The following is a 24269-nucleotide window of genomic DNA, read 5'->3' as shown; positions in this document are numbered from 1 at the left end:
GATAAGTCCTGTTGGTTGCTCTAGCCCTCCCCTTTGATATGAACTGCAGTGTACTGCACTGTAAAGGAGTGATACCTCTGCATCAAAGCGAGGGTCTTGATAGGCGTCGCTGATGTTGACAGGAAGGCCGGTGGAGGCCACCAGCTCAGCGATGCTGTTGTTAATGAGCCAGTCGGAGTAGGAGGACTTCTCCATGCTGTCCTTGAAGCTGCAAATGCAAGGGAGGGAGGGAAGGAGATGCTGACGATGCATGACATTTTGTTTTACTACAAATAATATAGCAGCACTATCTGTTTGCATAGACAAAACAAACTAGTGAAATACGAATGCACCATTTAAATCCTGCCTCTTCAGACTCCCCTGCTGGCAATGACAATTAAGAAGACATTACAATATTTAGCTAGTCAGATAAAATGTTGTTATTGAAACCGGATTGTAATCAGTTTTAAAACAATAAGAGCAAGTCAAAGCTGAATCTCTAAAGTTACGCCCAGGCTAAATGAACAAACAGGATATGTAATCCATACTATGGTCGTGGTCTGCAAACCTTCACAAGGAGACACCAAATGGAGTACTGTATTGGGTTCCATGATTTGCTACTGGTCAGTATCGAACTCTCCATGTCTAAGCAGCCTCAGGTAACTACCTGCACGCAAACCCCTCCTGCGCCTGCACCTCCTCCCTGGCTGATTATTTATATTTAATGAACATCTCATGCATTTTTATAAGCCTCCTCAGAGTTAGCTGTGATTGTTGAACCCCCCCCTCCCCCTTCGCTCCTCCTCCACCTGCACCACCCCTGCCTCCCTCATGAAACGCCCACACTCCTCGCGCCTCGTAAAAAAGCAGAGTGGCAGAGAGGAACCTAGGCAACAGGTGAAGAGAGGCGCAGGGCAGGAGACAGAAAACCAAGCAAGCTCCAACGATACCCAGCTGGCTACTCTGCTACACACAAACACACACACACACACACACACACACATAGCTTGCTTGTAATAGCCGCAGTGGTGTTAACAGAGCAGTTACTGCCTATAATCTCGGCATGGTTCACTCAGAGAGACCTGAGGCCCGATACACCCATTACATTCCTATCTTCTCTTCATTTCTCAGCAGCTGTTCCACTCTGCCAGTGTGGTGCGGCAGGCCTCCCCACCACTACCCCTCCTCATGCAGGTCCAGGGGAGCTCTGGAAGGGCGAGCAACATCCTTTCCATTTCTCCATTTAATTAACCACATGTAGGTCCTGCTGAAAAACCACCTGGCATACTTTCATGACGCTGGCATCATTCAAGTTGAATGGAAAGCTTGGTTGATTTAAAATCTGAAATATGACTTTTGACATTACTGAAGCTTAATAGTGTTAGATTTAGTTATGAAATTATTATAATTAAGTTATTAAAGTATAGCTTTTGAAAACAATATCTTTGGAATAGCTGATTAAACATTCCTGACAAAAAGATAGCAACTACTAAGAGCTTAGCTGAACATATCTGGAACTGTGGTGAAGATCCTAGCCTAGACTCAGTTTTAGTCTCATCACTACCTGCTTCAGGGTCAGTGTACGAGCCCTGGAGCGAAAATAACACACACACACACACACACACACACACACACACACACACACACACACACACACACAAACACACACAGGAAAACTTCTAAGGATACTGTTTGATAGCCCTATGTTGATAATGACCACTGCATCTCCATTCGAAGTTTCAAGTGTTTACATAAAATCTCATTAGGTCTCTGCATTTGCATTGCAATCGAAATGGCCTCCACTTCACAGGCATTAGATGTAAATACAAGAATGTGATTATATAAATCGTCTCCACTTCAGAGGCACTAGATATAAATACAAGAATGTGATTATATATAAACGGCCTCCACTTCAGGGGGACATTAGATGTAAATACAAGAATGTGATTATATATAAACGGCCTCCACTTCAGAGGCACTAGATATAAATACAAGAATGTGATTATATATAAACGGCCTCCACTTCAGAGGGACTAGATATAAATACAAGAATGTGATTATTATATAAACGGCCTCCACTTCAGAGGCACTAGATATAAACACATGAATGTGATTACAAGGGAACGTGCTCTGACGGAGTCTGGCTTCACATGAGTGGCGTGAGGTTGGAGTGGCATTATTAAAGTAGATCAATTCAATAAGTAACCTCCTGAGAATTCTTTATTTCACCTTTTTGAAAATTAATTTCAAGAGGCAACTGAATTATACTTGTAATCATATTATATAACAGCCTCTGCCTGTGATTTTGGTGTTAGCATTAGCAAATATGCACCACTGTGGCTTCAAAACCATTTGCGACTCGACTGCCGCATCTTTTAGGTGCTGTACCTCATCTCCGGCAGCGGGTCATGGAACAGAGCAATCAAGCCGCTGACGTTTCACTGATTACTGTATCATTCAGCCGTGATGCTTTTTTAATTACTCCTGCAGTGAGCGGGCTTGGGGTGGATGTACCACTTGCTGCGCTAGCTGCCATGATCACTCTCTGCTGCTCGTGGTGTCATTTCTTGTAAGTGTGAAACCGGGCACAGACATGCACAGTGCGTTCTGCTTCCTGCTCCGACATGCCCGCTCAGCGCTAGAGGCAGAAGAAAGTGGAAAGTATGCGACTCTGAGACACGGCTAGCAACATGAGACACAGATGTCACGGAGGCACATCCTGTCCAGAAGGCCGCTCCGAAGAACTGGCGCTAAGCAAACCCGCACTTTTAGCTGTCACAGCAGGTGGCTTGTGAATTGTTTTTGACACGAGCACAAAACACAAATGCGACATTTTCTGTTTAACATTCTTTTAAAATTCCATACCAAAGAGGGGAAATGTTTTTTTTAGTTAGGATGTAAATGGATCCTCTACATTAATGATTAATGGAGGACCTTCATTTCTACATTTAAATATGTATCAGAGAGGAGACATCTACAGCAGGGGCTACATTGGTTTTAAAGCATGTCTGACTGACTCGAGAGTGTCTGCAGATCCAAATCTGACAAGACTCCACTGCGATTTAATATTGAAGAGAGATGGAGATGCATTACTTTGCTACAGTGAGCAAGCTCAGAAAACCTCAAGGTACCCTCTCACAGGGCCTTCTTGCCCATCTCTTTTTACCCTCATGGTATTTGGGATGCCAGATGTTTTTAATGTTGAAGCCTTTCAACGGAGACTCCGTAAGCAAAGGTCTCAAACGAAGCAACAGCTCCTCTTTCCCACCTGTTCTCTGTGTCTGCACTGCACTTGGGTGACAGGAGCTCAAACGACTTTGTGAATTTCACCACCTGCAGAGAGAGAGAGAGAGAGAGAGAAGAGAACAGAAAGAGAGTAATACAAACAGTAGTACCACACACAAAAAAAGGTTTTTTGGAACAAATGGCCAAGGCATCCTGCAGGTTTTATAATTCAATTTGTCACATTCATACAGTGGGAAAAAGCAAATGGCCTGTGTATTAGCTGCAGTGCACACTGCTGTGTGAGGATGAGAGGTCCGGCTACATGCTCTGTAGGAGTGTGAGGGAGAGGAGGGGTGTGTGTGTGTGTGACGCACGGGAGACTCGATGTCCTCCAGGAGCTGCACGGAGCAGCGCTCGCACTTCAGCAGCGTCTGGGCGCGGTGCATGATCTTCCTCACAATCTTCTCCAGGTCCGTCTGCTCCTCAAACAGGTCGTTCACCACCTCAAGCAAAGCCTACGTGCAACAGAGGAGTCACATAGAGTCATGCAAGTAAAGAGAGCATTGCGTAGACTCCTGCCATCTTCCAAACACCACTTTCTATAGGAAATTAAAAAGAAGAAGAAAATGCTCATAAGAATTTATGATTCGATGGCAGCCTATTGGACAGAACAGTCATGATTTTTAGTACGACAAGGATGATATAATCCTGCTCTGCCCTGTGGTTTCAGTATAAAAAGGCACTTCATTTAGAGCAACATCAATCTAATAAGCCACTGCAGGGTCATAAAACATGAGTAATGTCACCTGCTATTTTTCTTCCTCACACTAATTCCCTTCATCACCGTGTCCTTCCCCCATCTGGGATCAATGTGTGACACGCAGTGGACAGTCTCTCAACGCTTCTGCCGTGATTTACTTCATACTACTCCACAACCCGTCACATGTATTTCCCAGTGCCCCACACCCTCCACACACACACACATACACACACACATATCCCCTTTTCCAACCATTAGGCTTTTTATCGAGCCTGTACAAGGCTGGAATGTTACGCCGTCATTCTGCCTCGCCGTTCTGTATAAAATGTACAAATGGCAAGGAGGTAGTCACAGAGCCAGATCGACGTCTGTGTGAAAGGGAGAGCCGGCATGGTGGAATAGGAGCTAATGTAGCCTAGCAGCTAACCAAAATGAAGCAATGTGTACCCCCGACATTAAGTTCACCCATCATTGTTTTTTTTTTTTTTTTTTTAAGTATCAGGTAGGCTAGTTTATTTCCAATGTGTATGTTATGGGGCATTAAAGACAACGTCCCACATGATATTTCCCAGCTCTGACTTTAATGCATTTGAGCCAAATGTAAACACACTGATGGGTGATAACTCATCAGTGGATTTTCCTTCTATCTGTTGTGTATCAATACTGTATAACTTTTTTGCCACACTGCCTCTGCCACACTGCCTCTCTGTTTCTGAGTCGGAGCTCTGACTTCATGAGTTACGAGCGGTCTCATATATGACAGTATACAGTAGGTCAATCTAGACGCTATGTTAAGCGTCACCCCTCTGCTCCCAGATCACCGGTATGCTGCCTAAAAACACACACCAGGGCAGAATGCCGGCTTTGTTTGGTACAGTGTAAACAAGCAAAGCCGTCATAACGAGGGCTTTCCTTAACAGGGATACAGCGGATAATCTCTGTTTAAAAGGGACTAAACTCCTAAGGACTAAACACCTAAAGACTTTCACTATTGGAGCCCAGTGCTGAGCGAATGGCTCCCTCCCCCCTCCCCCCTCCCCCCTCCCCCTATTAGGCAGTGTGCGTGGGCAGGGTAAAGGGGGTTAGAGTGAGGGGGTGGGAGGTGGGGGGTGCTGTGTTGATTCTGAGTCGATGCAGAGGGAGCAGTGAGGAGGCAGACATGAGCCCTGCATCCAGTGCTCAACCCCGGCCCTGTCCCTTACCCTGCTGCGGTCATACTCCTTCCTGGAGGCAGCAAAGAGCTGGGCGTTACAGATGGCGATCCCACAGAAGGGCAGGTACATCTGCAGCACCTGGAGAAAGGGCCACAAGAGAGACACGGTCACACAGGCAGGGCAGGAGCCTAAGCCCACACACGCTACACTGGGCTACAGTGAGAGGGCAGAGAGTCCACTCTTCAAAGACATCACAAGGCTTGATAGGGCAATTAGCATATGGATTCCCAGCAACAGCCATAGTTCAAAAGAAGCAGGGTAGGAAGGGAAATGCTATACACGCACAGAGGAGACTCAGAGTGGAGGAGGCAAAGGCCACAGAATGGTTTATTTCACCTTCGTTAGTGGATCAAAATCAATATTTCATAAAAGTCAGCATTCAATTTTTCATTTGTTGCTGGTTTGGAGTTCATGTACAGCTCCAGGGATAAGCCTACACACCATGCAGAGAGAGGCAGGTCACCTCTCAAGCGCTGCACCACAAACCGAAATCCAAGAATGGCATTTTATTGCAACATTGCAATGGGCCAAGACTCATACATCAATTCATTTCACATTACTTGATTTCACTGTTTCCTTCAGCTCTTGTCAGCTGTGAGTGATTATGTGAATTCCATCATTTCAATTTCACACATACACCAATTTCAAACATTACTCAATACATTTCCTGTTAAATGACACTTTTTGAGATTAGACTTGTGATGTTTTGTTAATTAGCGAATAGAAAATTAGAATTTCGAATTATGCTGTCACGCCCACTGTGCAAATTGTTGATATTTTCCCGATAAAGTCAATTTAGTCAAGGTGCTGACGTGAGACCAGGAATGCTGACAGTCAACAAGGACAGAGAGACAGAGAGAGAGAGAGAGACAGAGAGAGAGAGAGAGAGAGAGAGAGAGAGAGAGAGATGGGTGGGGAAAGACAAATAGTAAGATAAGGAGAGGCTGAATGAGAAAGGCAGTGTGAGACAGAGGGAGAGACAGTGAGGTGGGGGAGGCACTGGCCTCTGCACCGTCTCCATGTGAGTGAGTGAGTGCTGGCTTACAGCACCCAGATCTCTGTGTCCAGCGGCCGCAGCACTGATTAGAGCGCCTTCGCCTCGCCTCCTCTCCGCTGATTTAGTTCTTTCCTTAACACATAATACTCCGCCATTCCGCCTCTTCCACGGACACAGCATGCCTCACCGGTGCCACCGAGGAGGCTGACCTGTCACCCGTTCTTTACGAGTCGCTCCCCAGCACTAAGCTGGGTTGGGGCCAGAAGGCGGACAAACCGGCGGATAATTGCTTTCCCTTATCGTTGGCGGCTCACAAAGGCATGCCTCCATTAGAAACAAGAGGCTGCACAATGACGGGGGAATCCTGCTTTTAATTGCACCTTAATAACATTACAGCTAGCGCCTTCGCTTTGATGCTGTCTGAAACGGCTCCTGTCAGTGGCTGTCAGTGCTGTAAGCATGGGAAAAACAGATTCTCTTTCTCTCTTTCTAGGTCTTCACAGATAGTGCTAGGGACGCGTGTGCAATCAGTCTCAGGCATGGTGCATTGACTAATCCCCAACGGCTAAATGGGAATTTAAAGTGAATGGTCTAATCTAGTATTGAGCAGATTGATGTTCAGTTCACACCTAATTCTCAGACTCATCAAGTAACATGCTGACCAAATTGCCTTGTCCAGAAGACACTCAAGCCTGCAGACAACAAATTAACAGAGTCTCTCAAGCTTCACATTGTGTACAAAATGCATGAGTTCATCTATAGGGTCTAAGAATTTTTTGGACATTCTCTCTGTGAAAATGCACAATTGGAATACATTTAAAAGCAAAAGCAAGGTGCTGCTGTCTTCAATAACTAGTATATTCACATTGCCATTCATATTTCTGTTATTCGATTACTACTGATTCCCTTTCTCTGGTCTTATTGTCTGCTCAATTGCTGCCCTCTGGATGACTTATGCTCCATTTATACCTGTCAACTACACTTTAACAGCCACACAGCCAAAAGGGATGTATCGTAGCTAAGAGATAAACCCCATTCATGGACACAATGCGACTTCCTTTGACACTCCTGATATGACAGCAGGGCAACATTAATTATGCTTTGGGACTTTTGGAGAGGCCAGTATGGATCTCTAAGTAAACCCAACTCAGGAAATCAGAAAAGCATAGGATGTTTTAATTGGATTCTGGCGAAGTGGCCATTATAATGGAATGCATTACAAACAAAGAGCTATTGCCTAGAGAGCAGAAGACTTGTGTTGACTGCTCGGTAAAGAATGGTTTAATAATGAAACACACTGACCCAAGCCACTGGGAGTCCACAGCCGACAGAGGCTCTGTTGCTATTTATTCTTGTTCTAGCTCCTGCAGGTAATGACACGTGCAAGGCTTGCGCTGGAGCCTGGCTCTTCATCATGTCAAATGAACTGTGCCATACTGAAGCAGCCAGACGTGCTTCCACACACGCGGTTCATTCCCCCTACGATAAGATTGTGCTCAGGAGTCCAATGTTGCATGGCTTGCAAGGTAGAATCCTGCTATGTCTTGCTGACTGCAGTCTGGATTCCTTCCTGGTGTCACAAGGGTGCTTTCTCACTGGCGTCAGCAGAGAGAGCACAATAGCACCCCTCTCTTCCCCCACTCGCCACATTTAGGCGTGATTGTGCTTCACTGAGAAGGTATCAATTATTCATTCAAAAGAAATCCGCACCTCGACAAACGTAGCAAATCAACTTAATTTGTGTCATTTGATTCACTTTTTTTGAGGAGGTTTGTATGCTGAGTTCTTTAGAGCTCTGGAGAAGAGCGCTGGTTCTCTTCACCTTCGGTTGCTGTTTTGGGTCCTCAAACCTTCTGAGCTCTATAGAGGCACTGTGACAGAAGACCTACTGGCCACAGGAGCTCCGCTGTCCTACTTTCAAGACCAGCCATTTCCTTTTTTTTTCTCTCTCTTCTTATTCTTCTGTCAGTCTCCAGCTCAGAGGATAACCCAGCCTGGGTATTCAGTGAGACACAGGTGAGGGCAGAGTCATCGGGTTGAACGTGTCCCTCCTCCCAAGAGCACATATAAATGAGGACAGCCCTGGATCTCACCACTCTCATATTCAAAGTCAGGCAAGTCAATAAATGCTTCACACTGCAAAAAATTAAAAAACAATTCAACATTTAAGGCTTGAAATTGCCTCAGTGACAAATGCTGAAAGTATATTGGATGCTGAATGTGGGACTATCACATCAAACCAATAATGCCCACCCACACATTTATTGCTCTAGAAATACATTTTGCAGCAGTGCACTAAAGCTTCGGTTATCTCCAGAGTGCTGAGGAGCATATCTTCCCTGGATGGAGGACAACCTCTGATAGCAACAGATAGAGCGAACGTAACAAATGCACCAAAAACACACACATAACGAAGAGCAGATGTTATATAATGAACTGTGGGAACTTGGCATGTATTAGTCTCTTGAATGTTGCTCTCGTGGTCGATTTATCAAATGGCATCGATGTTAAGAGAATACTTAATTCTGTCACCAGCAACAGGGCACAATGACACAGAGCAAAAGATGGTATTTTATGAGCGCAAACAAGGCCACCACTACAATCAGGGCTTCCAATCAAAAACAGACACAAGGCGTAATTGTTCTAATTGTCCTGTAGGAGGCTCCTCCCCTGGCAGCAAACAGCTCATCATTTCACATGACTGCAGCCAATCCAACGAATACAGCACCATTCAGCTCCAGCTGCTCAGGCCCGGCCCCACTGACTCTCTTAGCTGACAAACACAAACCTAGCACTCCTACTACACCTGATATGTCTGATTTTAATACACTCTGCCACATTACACACATTATAAGCCAAATGATAGTACAGCATGAGGTTAAAGCTACCCTTATGACAGACAAGTAGACATGAATTTGTTGACAGTTAAATGTCTTTAAAATTTTAAAGACATGCGGCGGGTATTATTTCTAGGTTAAGTATCTAAATAAAGTACGCTTATTAAATATACTTGCATCCATTTGGAATGTAAATAAATAAAAATCCTTTAAATAGTGCTAAAACAAGACTTAATTAAGGTACAACTTAATTAAAATACATAATTAAAATACATTTAAGAACTCTGAAAAATGTATGCATGTTTACTGTTATGTCACCCATAGCAAATTTGATCACAATTCTCTAAAAGTTTGTGTTCATGTATACATTGATGTATTAAAATAAAGCTGCTAGTTCACTTAATTTGTGACATGTGACTATATGAAAAACTACGGTCTGTATTGTTCCCAAAATAACAAAATCATGATGTTTACAAAAACTATTTTTGTAACCACATTGCCATTCAAGCCCAATAATGGCAATCTTCAGATCACCACTGGACCACTGACACTAGTGAGCAATTAAAAGAAATAGTGTCTGACTTAAGATGTTGAGGAACCCATTCCCTGCATAGCTGTCATCCTCAGGTGTCAATGCTTTCAAATCATTCTGGGTAGCAGTTTGGTGCTAGGTGCATGATTACTGACCCCTAGAGTGCAGTACTGCAGAGCACATTAAGAGCTGCTAATCTGGCTGTGTTGCTGCAGCAACCTACAGGCATGAGGTTCTCATGCTATATCCTGTGGTCTCAGCCATGAGGTTCTCATACTATATCCTGTGGTCTCAGCCATGAGGTTCTCATACTATATCCTGTGGTCTCAGCCATGAGGTTCTCATACTATATCCTGTGGTCTCAGCCATGAGGTTCTCATGCTACATCCTGTGGTCTCAGCCATGAGGTTCTCATGCTACATCCTGTGGTCTCAGGCACGAGGTTCTCATGCTTCCTATATCCTGTGGTCTCAGGCATGAGGTTCTCATGCTACATCCTGTGGTCTCAGGCACGAGGTTCTCATGCTTCCTATATCCTGTGGTCTCAGGCATGAGGTTCTCATACTATATCCTGTGTTCTCAGGTGAGGCAGAGGAAGATGCCAAGGGCTGAGGGACAACTGTGAGATTTCAAAATCTTATTTCAAAAGGACCCATCAGCAGCTCGACACAGTGTCAGGGGTCTGTCAGTAAAAGTGGTTATTACAGCAGTGTTTCAACTCTATTTGACAGACAAAATGGTAGCTTTGGAATCAGAGGGAGAGAATGAGGACTGGGGATGTGTGCTTAATTGCTCTGGTGGATTCCAACAAATGGATAAGCCACGCCCATTGATCTTTAAAACGTGATGAAAAAATGTTTTGCCAGCTTGTCCTCATTTTCACCTGAAGTGTTTAAGTCCAGTGGCTGTCAGCAGGTAAAGTATACTGCAGAGAGGATTGCATCGGTATGTATCAATACCATGGTGTTGCATAGGGCTGCAACTGGTATTTGAGATGACACAACCCTTGCAGCTGGAGAGAAAGAATATGAATCTGCTATGATTCCATTGAATACTGTGCAAACTGCAAAATGAAAGTGGTGCCACAGTCGTGCTTCAGTCATTTGCATAGGTAGAATCTGATACGGGTGTCCAATAGAGGTAATGAGAAAATAAAATTATTCATGAGTTATACAATTATAGAGGCTCCCTGATAGAGTCTAATCCAGTGGGGAGTCAACATAATGCAATTCCGAGGGCCATGGCATTTAAGAAGAAAGAAGTAATGTGTTCAGTCCGTTCATCTGTTTAGATCTCTGCACATGTTGTGCTTAACAGTAGCAGGGGCACAACAGCCATTTACAATACTGATTTGAATGGGAGGCTGGGGGGATCACTGAATATCAATATCAGCTGTTTTAGTATGTAACATATTATTTTTGCAGTGAAGCCAATCTTTCGTGGCATACAACAAAAGCCTGTTGAAGAATCAGATCCCACATGAATACCGATGACGGTGTCAACACACACAGGAAAGAACTGTGTGCTCAAAACAGACTATAGAAGAATGCAGCATCCAAAGCATGCAGTGACCTACACAACAAAAGCAGGAAATACTTTATTTTGAAAATACCCAGACCTTTCAATTAATAAACACAGAACTGACAAAAACAGGAGATACTGAGAGGCAGACTGAGTCAGGAAGAGAGAGAGCGCACAAACGTGAGAGAGACAGAGAGAGAGAGAGAGAGAGAGAGAGAGAGAGATGCTTAAGTACAATCATCTGGAAAGTGGGTCATTGCATTGCATCCATTGCATATACAAGATGGTATAGCACAGATAGAATTCCATCACTTGTTGGATGAAAAAAGAGCTCCAGCGCAGGCTCCCGACAATAACCATTTGGAAGTGCCGACGTTAAGAATTTCATCATTAATTCAGCAGTAGCCACTCTGTGCATTACCATGATGCTAATTCACTGTGAGAAGCACATGAAAACACAGCGCTGCTTCAGCCAGGCTGATTTGCATCTGCGGTACACAAGAGGGACAACACTCTCTCTCTCCGTATCACTCAGCACTCTCATTAAGAGACCACACACACACACGCGCATATGCCGTTTAATTAGTCTCAAAGCTCGCGCACATCAAAAAAACCAAGCGCGTGCACGTGACACGAGAGCGCAGATCAGTATCCGTGAGCGGACAAGCATCCTCACAAGGGAGCATTTCTGCTTGGGGTACACAAATATGGTCTCTCAAGCATAGGGCTGTGATGAGCACTCGTTCGACCCTCCCTGCGCGCTCGCAACTGCTCAACACTCGCTCGCGAATCAAGTTGAACTTTGAGACTTTGGAGGTGGGGATAGTGGATGATGTCTCCGCTCCTTTGACTGGTCACTTTGAATGCTGACCATGACCTTTGACTAGCTGTTTGGTTTGCTCACTTGCTGTCAACGACGTTTGTTGCTGAGCCCTCTCCCTCCATTTCCTTTGACCCCACGCGGGTGAGAACGCGCAGATGAAACGAGTTAACGAGGGCTTTGAAAGTTTTGGCCCTGGCAGCGGCCCTCACTCTGACCCATCTGAGGAGCGTGGGCACCCGGCGCCTTGTTACAGACCCATGCACTGCACCCTCAGCGAGAGCTAAATGAGTTACTGTGCCAAATAATATTTCATTAGGAATCAGCAGGGTCCGACAGGAAGATCAATGCCAGCCACCACCTCACTATTTCCATTTATTTCAATTCAGTGTGAGCCATCAGGTCCCCTTTGTTTTAATGAATCAGTACACCGGGCAAGCCATGGTCATCAGTAAGCTATGGAACAGTCTGCACCCAAAGGTGCACCAGTGGGGGATCCTCTTACACAGCGCGCATGGCTCAACGGAGACACAAGGCTTCCACCATAAGTCCACCATTAATGATGCGCCTGTGAGGAGCTAGGTGCTGGTGTAGGTGATTATACCTCCAGCCCTCCAGTGTTTGCTCTGGGTAATCAGGAGCTGACAGCAGCCACAGCCTGCCATTGTAAAACAATCACAAGCCTGAAAGATGCAATGCTTCATAGGCCAGGTGCTAATCTGTCCTTCCTGGTCACAAAGGGGCCGGGGAAAAAGGGTCCATGTTGCTTTTTTTTTATCACAGTTGTCACCTGCTGATTTCAAAGGTGATCTGACATCTGTTGACCTGAATAGCATCTGTCACCACACAGCAATAGTTTAAAGGTACATAAAATGCACAAGGCAATGCTGCACATAGTGCAGAGGTGGAAGTACTTGGGGATAATCTGGGGGGGGGGGGTCTACCCTACAGACAAAGGGTTCAGGGCTCCCACATCCCCTGCATAAAAAGTGTGCATAATAAAAGCTTCACTTTGTTATAGGCTTGCTGGAGCCTGTGGTGGATATTTAACAGCATCACTCTCCCCCTCTCTCCCTTTGCCTTAAAAATGCCTGTATGCCCAGCTCAGCACCTTTCCTTTAGTTAGGCAAATGAGCTCAAACACCCCTCCTCTTTCTGTCTGCCTAAAGTACAATTAATATACAATTACCACAAATCAAGCCAGATGAGAAAAACAGGCCACCCTCACTACATGACGTGTTTGATTTAACATCCGCAAAACCTTTTATTACGTTTTGTTAAGACATAAAGTGAATGGCTCTATCTGAACAGAACTGCTGTACAGCCCACCACTCCAGCGGTCAGAGGAGGAAGTAGACTGCAGGATGGGGAAATGAAGTGTAGTGTTTGGTGTATTAGCACGTGGGACAAACAGGTGCAAACAGGTGCATTACTTCCTTATTTTATGAAAGCAGATTTTAATTTATGGCTCAAAAGACATTTTAGCTCACATTGGATACATCATACCAAAGAGTGGACAGTGTCAGTCAGAGCATATGCTACCTGAATGATGTGTTGTGTAAGGAGGCAAGATCCTTGGTTAGTTGGTTCATATCACTGGACAAAAATGTGTAGTAACAGTTTATATTGCAGCGACTGACTGACCATCACATCACTGACCATTCTAAACACCTGTCTAGTGTTTATAACGAGCCGTGTCAATTGATCTTGAGGTCAGAACTAATGAAAGTCTGTTTTCTCTCATTTAATTAAAGGGTGGAAGGTTGAACCCCTTACATTCATTTTAAACTTCAAAGATAAATCATGGGAAAAGCATTTAGTTTCCCCCATAGACATTAAAGGAAAACTTACCCTGGGCCCTGTCCAAAATGTTACTAGGGACACTTAACGATCAAAATCAGTCCAGTATTGATTTATAACGCTAAAACCAGCAACCACAAAATGGCTATACAATGGAATCCTATGAGGCAAGCATCTGCTTCAAAGCAAACCACTTGTTTTCGCCACTGACAGGCTCATAAATGTTATAGATATATAATATAGATATAAGGGTCTGACAACATGGAAAGGATCTATACAGAGATACACCTGTGTCTGTTTATCTCAATAACTGTAAAGACACTTTAGAAAATGACTGTTTGTACTGTCAGTGGTTTACCTTTCTCTTGTTCCGGTAGCACCCCACTCAGTGCCTGTACTCGCTAAGAGCGCTGGGGGCTGTTTTCTAACATTTACAAAAGCAGAAGTAATCAACTACAGGCACTGAATGATTTGCTACGTCAGAGCTCGGAAGAAGAGACAGATAAAATACTGAGGTAAACAGACGCAGGTGTATCTCTGTAGGGATCCTTTCCATGTTGTCAGATCCTTATAATAATGTGTATTAGCCTGTCAGTGGGGAAAACAAGCAGTTTACTTTGATGCAGATGCTTGCCTCATAGGATTCCATTGTATAGCCGTTGCTGGTTTTAGTGTTCTAACTCAATACTGGACTGATTGTGATTGTTAAGTGTCCCTAATCAAATTTTGGACCCTAAAAGATCTGAATTCAAAATTCCCAAAGTATTCCTTTAATGCCAAGGCAATAAAAAACACATGGGCAATCACATACTCTGCTATGTGTAAGAATTTTAAACATTAAAATATAATTACCACAAATAGCAACAGAATGTAAAGAAATATCTGTTTTCGCATGCGTAAACGCCAGATATCTGCTTAAGTTACCATCCTAACCAGCTAGAGCTGCTTTGTCCTCTCTCATAGTACCACTTTGTACCTCAAGCTAGTGAGTCACTGTAGCGGAGCGGTGCCGTCACGCTGGTCACAGGCATAAGCACATACTGTCAGGAATGGTGTTTTTAATCGCCAAAATGCCATCTCGTGTTCAGCCTCCTCCACCTTGGCCAAACTTTTAGTTTACTTCTGTGAAGGGAGAGGTGGTAGGGGTGTACAAACGCAGTAATACACTGCCCCCAGTCTGCTTGGGGTGGGGAGTATGACATCATTTAACTTGCAAGCCGATAGCTAGTCAGGCCTACATATAGCCACATCGAGTAGGCTAACCATAATATGTCAAGTGATGAGGTTACTTTAGATAGATATTTAGAATTTGAAGTTACTTGTGTTGGTAACTATGCCCATGGCCACATTCTAGCAAAAGCTGTCAAACAACAAACTGCATTTAGATTGTTGGGCTAAATTAGCCTACCTGTCCAGCAGAAAACAGGCACCTTCAGCGTCACTCTGAAATCGTGGCTCTCATCAGCAATTTCCATCTGGGAAAGGCCACACCCATGTATCCATGTTTTACACCATTGCCTGTTCTGATTTTGTTTTGCTTCATGTTTTTGCTTCTTTAACAACGAGGATCCACATTCCTTTGCTTTTTCTAGTGCTAAATAATAAGTATGATCCTCCGTTTGTGAAAATGCCGGTCCTCGAACTTCTCACGACACAAAATTGTTAGCCAGCACCAGCAACCACTGATTCCTCTTCTTTCTTCAGCATCCAGCCCGCACCACCAAATCCAAGCTGACACTTGTATGTATAAACAGAGCCAGTCTTGTCCGTTCTGGGCTATTGTAGCACATAGTGCCACAACATGGCGGCTTCCATGGAAGATGACCCACTCCACTACATGACCCGATGAACACAATTTGTCGTTAAAGGGCATTATTCACTTATAACAATATAATTATGATTATCCATTTCTGCTAAAAGATCCCCATAAATCCTAGACACTGCACCTTTAAAGTCTTAATGGCACAATAGATGTCATTCCAACGTGGTGTGGGGTACGTGCAGCACTCAACTGCATGGCCAGCCCAGAACACAGAAAATAACAATCGTACTCAAAGCCTTGTCTGTACAGTGTTAATGAAAAGCCATTATTTCATCAAAACGAGAAGATTCATTAACAACTACTGACACATAAAGGATAACATCAGTTGATGAAAGGAATAATTTCGGCAAGCAGTCAAATCTGATTTTGGTATGACTGTTTTGGAACTACACTTGGTAGTACGATTAAATGAAACAGTCTAAAAGAATGTACTCCTAAATGATGGAGAGAGAGAGGGTGGGAGGGAGAGAAAGGGGACATGCATGGACTCTGCCTCACTGATTGCTGTGTTAGAGAGGAGGGCTAATTGTGTATTGATCACCAATGCACAACACAGGGGGAGTTATTCACGTGTGTCTGATAGAGCGGTCATATTGCACTTGGCCAGTGAAAACACAGCAGCATCTAGGATCATCCATGGTTACCTTCTCATCATCCTCTGTAAAGAGAACACCACCAGGGTTCTTGTTGATGGCCTGAGCCACACCAATGATCTCCCCGTCGCTGTTCTCTATGGGCATACACAGAAGTGACTTTGTCTTGTATCCAGTCATCTTGTCAATCTCATCACTGAAACGATGATCCTGCAATAGCATAAAGACGACAAATGGGCAATTATGCTGAATCAAGTTTTACTCCTTATAGCTAAATAAGAGAGTGAGAGGACAGTGCTCTAAACCTCTGACTCTATTCTATACTGCTGCATCGCTTTTTTAATCAGAAGTTGTTACTGCCGGTCCATGGTTGATGAAAGCATGCTAATTTTGGCAATGTATAATGATAAACAAAGAATTTCATTTAATTCCGGTGTTACAGTACCCTCCACCATCACCTACTGTAGGCCTACCGAAATCAGCTGAAACATCTGTTGCATACGTGAGAAGGCTGCCATGGAACAACGATAATTTTAAGTTGGGAGCAATAATAAGACTTAACAAAGTGATTTAGGCTAATACAAACGAATTAGCAAAACGTCATGCAGGATAATATCGTGATTCCGTCGAGTAAGCTATAACCTATTTTCAGATTCCATGTGAGATCTGAGCTTACTCAAAGGTCTCTTCATTTACTAAATATTGGTTGTTGCTCCACTTGTTAGTCGTAGTTGGTAGTAGGCTACATTTAAATCTGGAGGGCGTAAATCTTTAGAAACTGTAAATAAGAAAACAATATGCATATTTTAGATAATATGGGTGGGAGAAACATAATCACTTCATGGTTTCATGGAGAATTTAACACAACAGCTATTTCAGCTACAACACACCTGATACGCATCTGGTATATTCACAGTTTCACCATGTTCCGCAACATATCCAATTATCCCCTTCCCCCAAGGAACTTGAACTTCATCCGAATTATTAAAAGATGGCAACACGGTAGTCCCTGCGTGCACGTCAAAAAATTTAGAGACGAGAGTCTTTTTGCTGGCGCTGCCTTCAACAAGAAACAGGGAACAGCGGTCAGCATCAACCATAATACACACAAATACTAGGATTTTGTAACTGAGGCTGGTTAAATCCAAGTCATTCGATATGTCTTTCACTAACTCCAGGAAGAACTCTCTTTCATTATGTTGCTTCAAGTAATATTTGAAATCTATGGCTGTGGAGGGATACTGAGGGATGTTAACGCGTGATTCCAGCAGGGCGCTCAGAATATGAGCGGTTGTCGGAGGTAAGGAGCTGGCTTTTCTCAGTAAAGCCCGTCTCCTCATACTTGTCAAAGGCTCCTGTGCTCTGTAATTGACGTGTTCATCATATGTCCTGTTGTGATTGATAGCTTTTGACCTGGCAAAAGTTTTTCGAAGCTCTTTTTGCGATGTTCGTCTCTGTAAGCCATCTCCTTTGCTTGCCCAGCTATCTTTACAAGCGTTGCTTTTCTCTGGCTCCGTAGTGACGTTCGCTGGAGTTTTACTTGCTTGATGATTTTTAAGCCACTTTTCAACCATGCTGTATTTCCCCTTCCTGTTTAGATAGTCTTCGAATAACTCAGGGTTTTTGTCGAGAAAACTTTCCACGTCAGAAAAGACCATACTTGCCATAGCCATTTCTGTTGGGTTTGTGGTTCGCAATGAACCTATCCAAGATTCCACAGTGATATTTCATTTATTTTGTCGCAAAGCGTAGAGTGGTATTAAATGCAGTCCACTGTGTACTGATACAATAAAGATCAAAATAGCCTACCGTTATCTGCAAATAAAATGCAATAGCCTGTTTGTACAGGAAAATAGCATATACAATAAACCGCTTTTCCAAACAGTCATGTATTAGCATCCTACTACTCACTACTCTTTGAAGGTGGCATTGCAAATGTAACATGAGGACGACGCAATAATATTTTATCCCAACTTCGGTTTGTTCCACGTTCTAATTCTGCGCCTCATAGCCAGCATCAGCAAAGACTAGGGGAGTCCGCAAGCTGATGTAGCAACCTGCGTGACGTAGGTAGCGATTGATAGTTTTTGCTGTACGTAGGGTTGCCAGGTTTCAAATGTTGTAGTCCAAACTATAAAAAGGCGCTTTTTGGTTTGAGCGCACGACGGTAGGGTTCATGTTGTCAGTTGTTTCTCATTGCGCACGACAGGTTATAACCTCCACTTTGTTGCTGGCTATTACATATAGGTAAACTACCAGACGACGACTACCATGCGCAACTGAATTAATTATGAAGCAGCCTAGGTTATAGCCTACACTGATAGCAGCTGAATGAGGTAGCCTACGGACCTGATCCTGACCAGGGGACCTGCTTAAAGTGTTATCAGAGAATGTTATCAGGGTATGGAACGTAGAATTAACATGGTTTTAGTGATACTCGAAATAAAACCTTGTGATAGACGTGAACGTAACGGTAATTTAACCACGCAGATACAAAATCCGTTTGCCATTACTCTTCAACTACTTTTCATTATTTCACATGGGAAAATGGCAGATTTGGCAACATAACACATACCGTCATTTTCTCTCTGGTTTTTTTGCACTCCCTAGGTGCACTGGAGCGTGTCACGCTGTTAGACCTGCGTATTTTAAAAAGAAAATGACCTCAAGTTTCGACGAACAAGTTGATTTGGACATCTCAGCCTATTTCTGTGTAAGATATATGTTAAAATGGGAAATGTGGAGCGTTGCATGATCTTTCATTGACATATTCTTCTGTCTCATAACTATAATGCAGTGGATTGGCTAAAGTTGTCTTTGAGTATAGGCTACAACGCATACACTGAGATCTAATAATAATAGGTAGGCTACCCATTACTGTAATGTGCTTCATGGCCAACAACAGTTAAGTGTGCGGAAACATGGGGTCACAGTGGCCTCTGGTGGACCAGACCAGGGGAGGTTACTCTGACACAACGTCAGGCATTGCCTTACGAAAAGAGGGATTACATGCAATATATTCAGTACCAGTAAAACAAGAAGTTTATATTTACGTTTTAAAAAAAATTCACAAAGGAAATATGAATTGTTTTGTTTGTTTTGTTAATACTTAAGTACTTACGTATTAACAAAACAATTCATATTTCCTCTGTGAAAACAGGTAAAACATTGCTTGTCCACCATATCAAACAGCACCAACTTCTGACTTAAAAACAGACAAAAAGTAATTTTGCAAAGCAGAGTAATTGTTTACAGTAAATGTTCTGCATAGGGTATTGGGTTCTGCCAGCTGTGAATCCGCTGCCAGCCGTAAGTTTCAAGTAGTAACCAAGACAATAACCACATGGTGGCGAGGGAGGGGAGGCCAGGTTCAGTACAAAATACTCCGCCGCCTTTGTGTCCATCACCACAATCAAGCCTTCTGATACTAGCAGTATGTTCACAAAACAGCAAAACGAATGTCTGTCAATGAGAAAGACCAGTAGTATTTCATGTGATATCTCTGTCCAGCTCCATCAATTGGCCTGAGTTAAGTGAATGGGGTGTGCAATACTATGCCAGCTTGTTCATCATCTCATCAGAAAGAGATTTGTGCTTGAACTTGGCCCCTCTCATCTAGCCAGCGAAATGACCGCAATGAGTAGATAACAAATCTGGGCTACGTCTGAGCCATGGAACACCCTTCATCTTACGTTGGTGGTCCCCACTGCTGAAAAGTTCTCAAAGAAGGTGAGAGGGCTATAAGCATCGCATAGTTCCCAAGAACTTCTCCTCAAATGAATTCTGTGTTAGTTCAGAGAATGTGGAGGGTAGGGGCTAGCTCCTCTTGTGCAGAATGTTTTTTACCAGGAGACCTTCAGGATCTTGGCATTTCAGGCCGACTGCATCAACAAGGACATCAGTTCATATGTGAAATCCTGACCCAGAGAAGAAGCAAAGTTGCCATCCTGTTGCTCAGTCCTCTCATAGTCCTTTTTCTCAGATGGACAGGAGAAAGATGAAATTCCACAGGGTTTCCATCAACTTTATTAAAAATGACCATGCCAGGCAACATCTCTCTCTCCTTACCCTAACCTGGGTTGGTAAACAACCCCGTATCCAATTCCTTCCCTTACCCTAACCTGGGTTTTATACTCCAGAGGGGATCACCCAACCCCCCTGTGTATTTCATGTACGTATATACCTTCTTTCTATACTCTGATGTGTATGTGTATAAATCTATCTGCTTGCTCATGATTCTCTCTTTTCCTTCTCTCCTCTCCTCTCTTCTATCTCTATCTCTCTACCTGGCCGGCCCCAAGCAGATGGGTCCCCTCTTTGAGCCGGGGTTCTGCTCATGGTTTCTCTCTTGTCCTTGCCCCAGTCACCGTAGTGCTCTTGGGGGTTCAGGCTCTGTAGAGAGCCTTGAAAGAATCTGCTGTATCTTCGGCGAAATCGTCAAAGACCCGTACTTGGTTCAAGTCAGCTTGGTTCGGAGTAAGAGACTTGTGGAAGACGGCATAGTGAAAGAATGCGTTTATTCAGACACTAGCCACGGTCACCTTGTCACAGCACGAGCACGCACGAGGCACGTCTGCTGCCAGGAAAGGGTTCTGGATACGAGGAGGTCTTCTCCATACATTACAGAAAAGTACAGACATTTATAGTGTAGAATTAACAAGACATAATGTGAGGGGAGGGAGTGGGTGTGTCAGAGGTCAAAGGGTAGGTCTAGCTTGACCAAGGGCCATATATGGTCATATAGATGCTAATAACCTTTGGATTCAACCATCTTGTCTTGGCTGCAGACAAAAGCCAACAATCAGAGTCTAATAACTCTGGCTTCAAGACACACAAAAGCCAGGAACCATGTGTGATGGCTCTCAACATAGACAAAAGGTCAGGCACCAAGGCCTTGGTGTTATGCAACTTAAGAGTGGGGGTCAGATGGAGGTGTGTTCTGTTATGTGAAGTTATGAAATTAAGTTACAAAACACCTAAATCTAACAGCCTAGAGACTATTACAATTGTCATTGGTGCTATATAAATAAAATTGAATTGAACTGATAATCAGGGGAGTGTCCAAACAGCTTTAGAGGGAGCTAGTGGAAAAACAGCCCATGTGACACTATGCCAGAAGCCAGCAGTGGAAGAGATGTTAACAACCGTGGGGCTGTTCATATCAGCACCAGTAATGCCATAAATAACTCAAAGATGTTGACTTGTATTTTGAAAGGTATGCAATGTTTCCTTTCTGTTAGGAAAAAGCAAATTAAATATGTTGAACACTTCTCACATGCTGAGGCACTCACCTGCATCTGCATCTAAACCAATATTTTATTTCAACAACACTAAAATGCGAGCATTGCATAGTCTCCACTAGATGGCAGCATTGACAAGTACAAATGGTTGACTTAGCCATTAGTGACATTAAATGCGTTCCATTAGTCTTTGGATCAAATATGTGGCCAAAATGCAGTTTATTAGGAGCAACTCCTCAGCCAATGAGAACAGGGGAGACTGTGATTGTCTTAAGAAGTGTATTGTAGTATAGGTCTGGTCTCAGATGACCAACACGTCACAAATGATAACACTTAAAGTCATGTGTGCTGCACGGGATGGGGGCAGCTGGGAGACATGAGGGGAAGAGCTTGGGAACACCCTCACCACAAACATAACTGCACACCAGGCCACAGCAAAGCAAAAATCAGTTCAGCATTGACAGGCATACAGGGTAATGTGGACAACTGCAATCCCTTATGATGCCACACTGGTCAGTGCTGTATCAGGTATTCAAAAGAATGGTGAGATGGGGCAGAAATACAAGGGCAAACTGACAAATCCTGCAACTTTCAGAACCTGGCCAAAATACATGCATACTTTAAACAGTGTTCAAAATACAGTATTTTTTTTCCCGGCATGAAGGGAATAGATTCATAGGCCTAGTGGTTGGGAGACATGAGTATTCATTTATTTCAGCAGGTACTGTTTAAGATCAGCCCCGTTCGGGATGGGGGAAAAAAAGCATTTAATGTGTAACTGGAGCAGCTACATACGGGTTTACATTCTGCCTCTGTAGTGTGCCTGGACAGCATTCACTGTGGCGTTTTTTCTGTTACTGAAATGTCTCTTATTTCATCCACTCATATGTGAAGCTCTTGTGTCACAAAACCATCAAGTCAAGATTTTACAGAGCATGAAAAATACCAGTTCATGCCAAATTGCCTACCCAGGTAACTGGCTTAAACTAAAATATAAAGCATTCCACTGTTGACAAACATAACCTAATGTGAATTTGAAGGCTATATGCGTAAAACAATCAGTCATTATTCTGGTAAAATTATTTATTTCACACTGTAGAATAAGACCACGGTCACTTTATGCAAGGCAAAGAGACACAACATTCCTTAGACAGAAGAAAAATACAGAATTCAACAGTTTGGGCCTACCCAAAAAGTCATAAATAAAAACATAACATGTTCAACTACTTAAGACCAGAGAAAATTATTAGAGACATACATGTTTCCAGTACAGTGATTTTTCGGTTTTTACAAGGCTTGTTGTGAAACAGAGTTAAATAATGTATTGATAACAGCACCTGTTAAAACCAGGGAATATACTTTACTCCTTCGAGGTGAAAGAATGAGAGCTGGAGTCACATGCGGAACAATGACCTAAAGAAGGTAATACCATCAGCTGTTGGCAATTTTCAGAGGCATGGTGTGAAAAAATAAAAGGCAAAACAGATAACTGTTAAAGAGCCATGAAGGCATAAGAGTTGTGTGAACCTTAACATAAAAAATAAGACATGATTGTAGTACTGACTATACAAAATGAAAAGATGGTCTATGAAGTCGAACCCTTGAGGTAGGCTATAAGATCAGCACGTTCGCCCTTCTTCTTGATGCCGGCAAAGATCATCTTTGTGCCAGGAATGTATTTCTTGGGGTTTTCCAGGTAAACAGTGAGTGTCTTTTCGTCCCAGACGATGCCTAAAATTGGAACAACGTTTTGAGCCATTAAGTAAAATGTACTTTTCAAAACTAAGTGAGCTTCACTGTAAGCAAGTGCCATTAAAACGTTAGCGTTAGTCACCTTTAGCTTTGTTGGCATCCGTGTACGAGTAACCTTCAGCTTGTCCCGTCTTGCGACCGAAGAGACCCCATAGGTTGGGCCCGACTTTGTGCTTTCCTCCATTATCAACTGTGTGACACTGGGCACACTTCTGGACGAAAACTTTCTTTCCTTTGTTAACGTCTCCCATTCTTTCTGTAAGAGAAAAGTTAAGTTAAAGTGATGTCTCTTTATTACTACATAATGCCATTACTAATTATTTTAAGTATACCAATTACTGACCACAAACGGAATAGCACCGATCATCCAACGATTTAAAAACTGACTACAGATGTGTCACTTGTCCTGGGAGGGGCGCTTTTATGAAAGCCCGACACCGGCGCGAGTTGCGCAACTTCAGCTAATATCAGCTAACTAGCTAGCTAGCAAGTTTGACCTTCTTCAGTAACTCCACGTTACATACCAGAGTCGAAATGCTTTCGCAAGCATACATGTCCTGGCTAGCAGATATTTACTGGAATGACAACTCTAGACTGCCCAAGTTCTCTATGGCCATAAAAACGCAATGTTTAGTTACTTAAACCACTACTACTAATTTGCCCATCTTAAGTTACCATGCTGGTGTCACCAATTTAAGAGCCAATTCTACGGTTAGCCTTACACAGTTCACAAGAACTGGCTAACCTGTTAGCATGTAAGAATTGTCAGTGTTATATCATACGATCAATAAGTATTGTCTAACCATACATAACTTTGAATCCAACAACAAAATAGCTTTAGTATTACAACTACACCTGAGAAGTAACTTATCCTAGAGGCTTCCAGCTGACTCTATTTAGCCATCTACATTAGCCAACTGAGCTAACGATAGCTTTATCGTTCCGGAAAAATAACCTACCCATAGTTGTGAGCGAAAATACAAGCACAGAAACATGGAAAATAGATTACACCTTTACATAACTGACTAAATAGCGATATGTATTTGTCTTACCTGTTTTGAGTAAGATTCACTGTTTCAATCTCTGCTTTAGTGACGCCCGGTTCCCTGCCAGTTATCCACGTCGCGTGCTTGCCGGTTAAATGAATGCTGAATGCTACGCGCTAAGGCTAAATAAG

The 24269-nt window shown here is 43.3% G+C and overlaps 2 protein-coding genes across 4 annotated transcripts in view; both read right to left on the bottom strand.

Moving 5' to 3' along the window:
- Positions 1-18605, bottom strand: part of pde11a (phosphodiesterase 11a) — a 40677-nt gene extending 22072 nt beyond the window's left edge. The window contains exons 1-6 of one of the 3 annotated variants that reach the window (XM_012836325.3): positions 16991-18605; positions 16152-16310; positions 5167-5256; positions 3579-3719; positions 3248-3312; positions 76-208 (exon numbers count right to left, since the gene is read on the bottom strand). In XM_012836325.3, coding sequence (XP_012691779.1) covers positions 76-208; positions 3248-3312; positions 3579-3719; positions 5167-5256; positions 16152-16310; positions 16991-17773 — 1371 coding nt within the window. In that variant the 5' untranslated portion in view covers positions 17774-18605. The other 2 variants (XM_031559198.1, XM_031559199.1) reach the window with 2 other exon arrangements.
- Positions 18606-22408: 3803 nt separating this feature from the next.
- On the bottom strand, positions 22409-24266 carry LOC105908048 (cytochrome c iso-1/iso-2). Its single transcript, XM_012836509.3, has 3 exons — positions 24145-24266; positions 23175-23348; positions 22409-23071 (listed from the first exon to the last, which is right to left on the bottom strand). Exons 2-3 carry the CDS (start codon positions 23341-23343, stop codon positions 22926-22928), a joined length of 315 nt encoding a protein of 104 aa, XP_012691963.2. The 5' UTR covers positions 23344-23348; positions 24145-24266; the 3' UTR covers positions 22409-22925.
- Positions 24267-24269: the final 3 nt, after the last annotated feature.

Source organism: Clupea harengus, chromosome 2, assembly GCF_900700415.2.
Source record: "Clupea harengus chromosome 2, Ch_v2.0.2, whole genome shotgun sequence".
Classification (NCBI taxonomy): domain Eukaryota; kingdom Metazoa; phylum Chordata; class Actinopteri; order Clupeiformes; family Clupeidae; genus Clupea; species Clupea harengus.
The sequence above is the reverse complement of the archived record's forward strand: the minus strand, read 5'-3'. Positions and strand labels throughout refer to the sequence as shown.

Bases quoted from the DNA above. Each gene is read 5' to 3' on its own strand.
- LOC105908048 (XM_012836509.3), bottom strand. From the start codon at position 23,343: ATGGGAGACGTTAACAAAGGAAAGAAAGTTTTCGTCCAGAAGTGTGCC. The intron at 23,072-23,174 runs GTGACTAACGCT...TTCCAATTTTAG, and splicing joins GGATGCCAACAAAGCTAAAG to GCATCGTCTGGGACGAAAAG.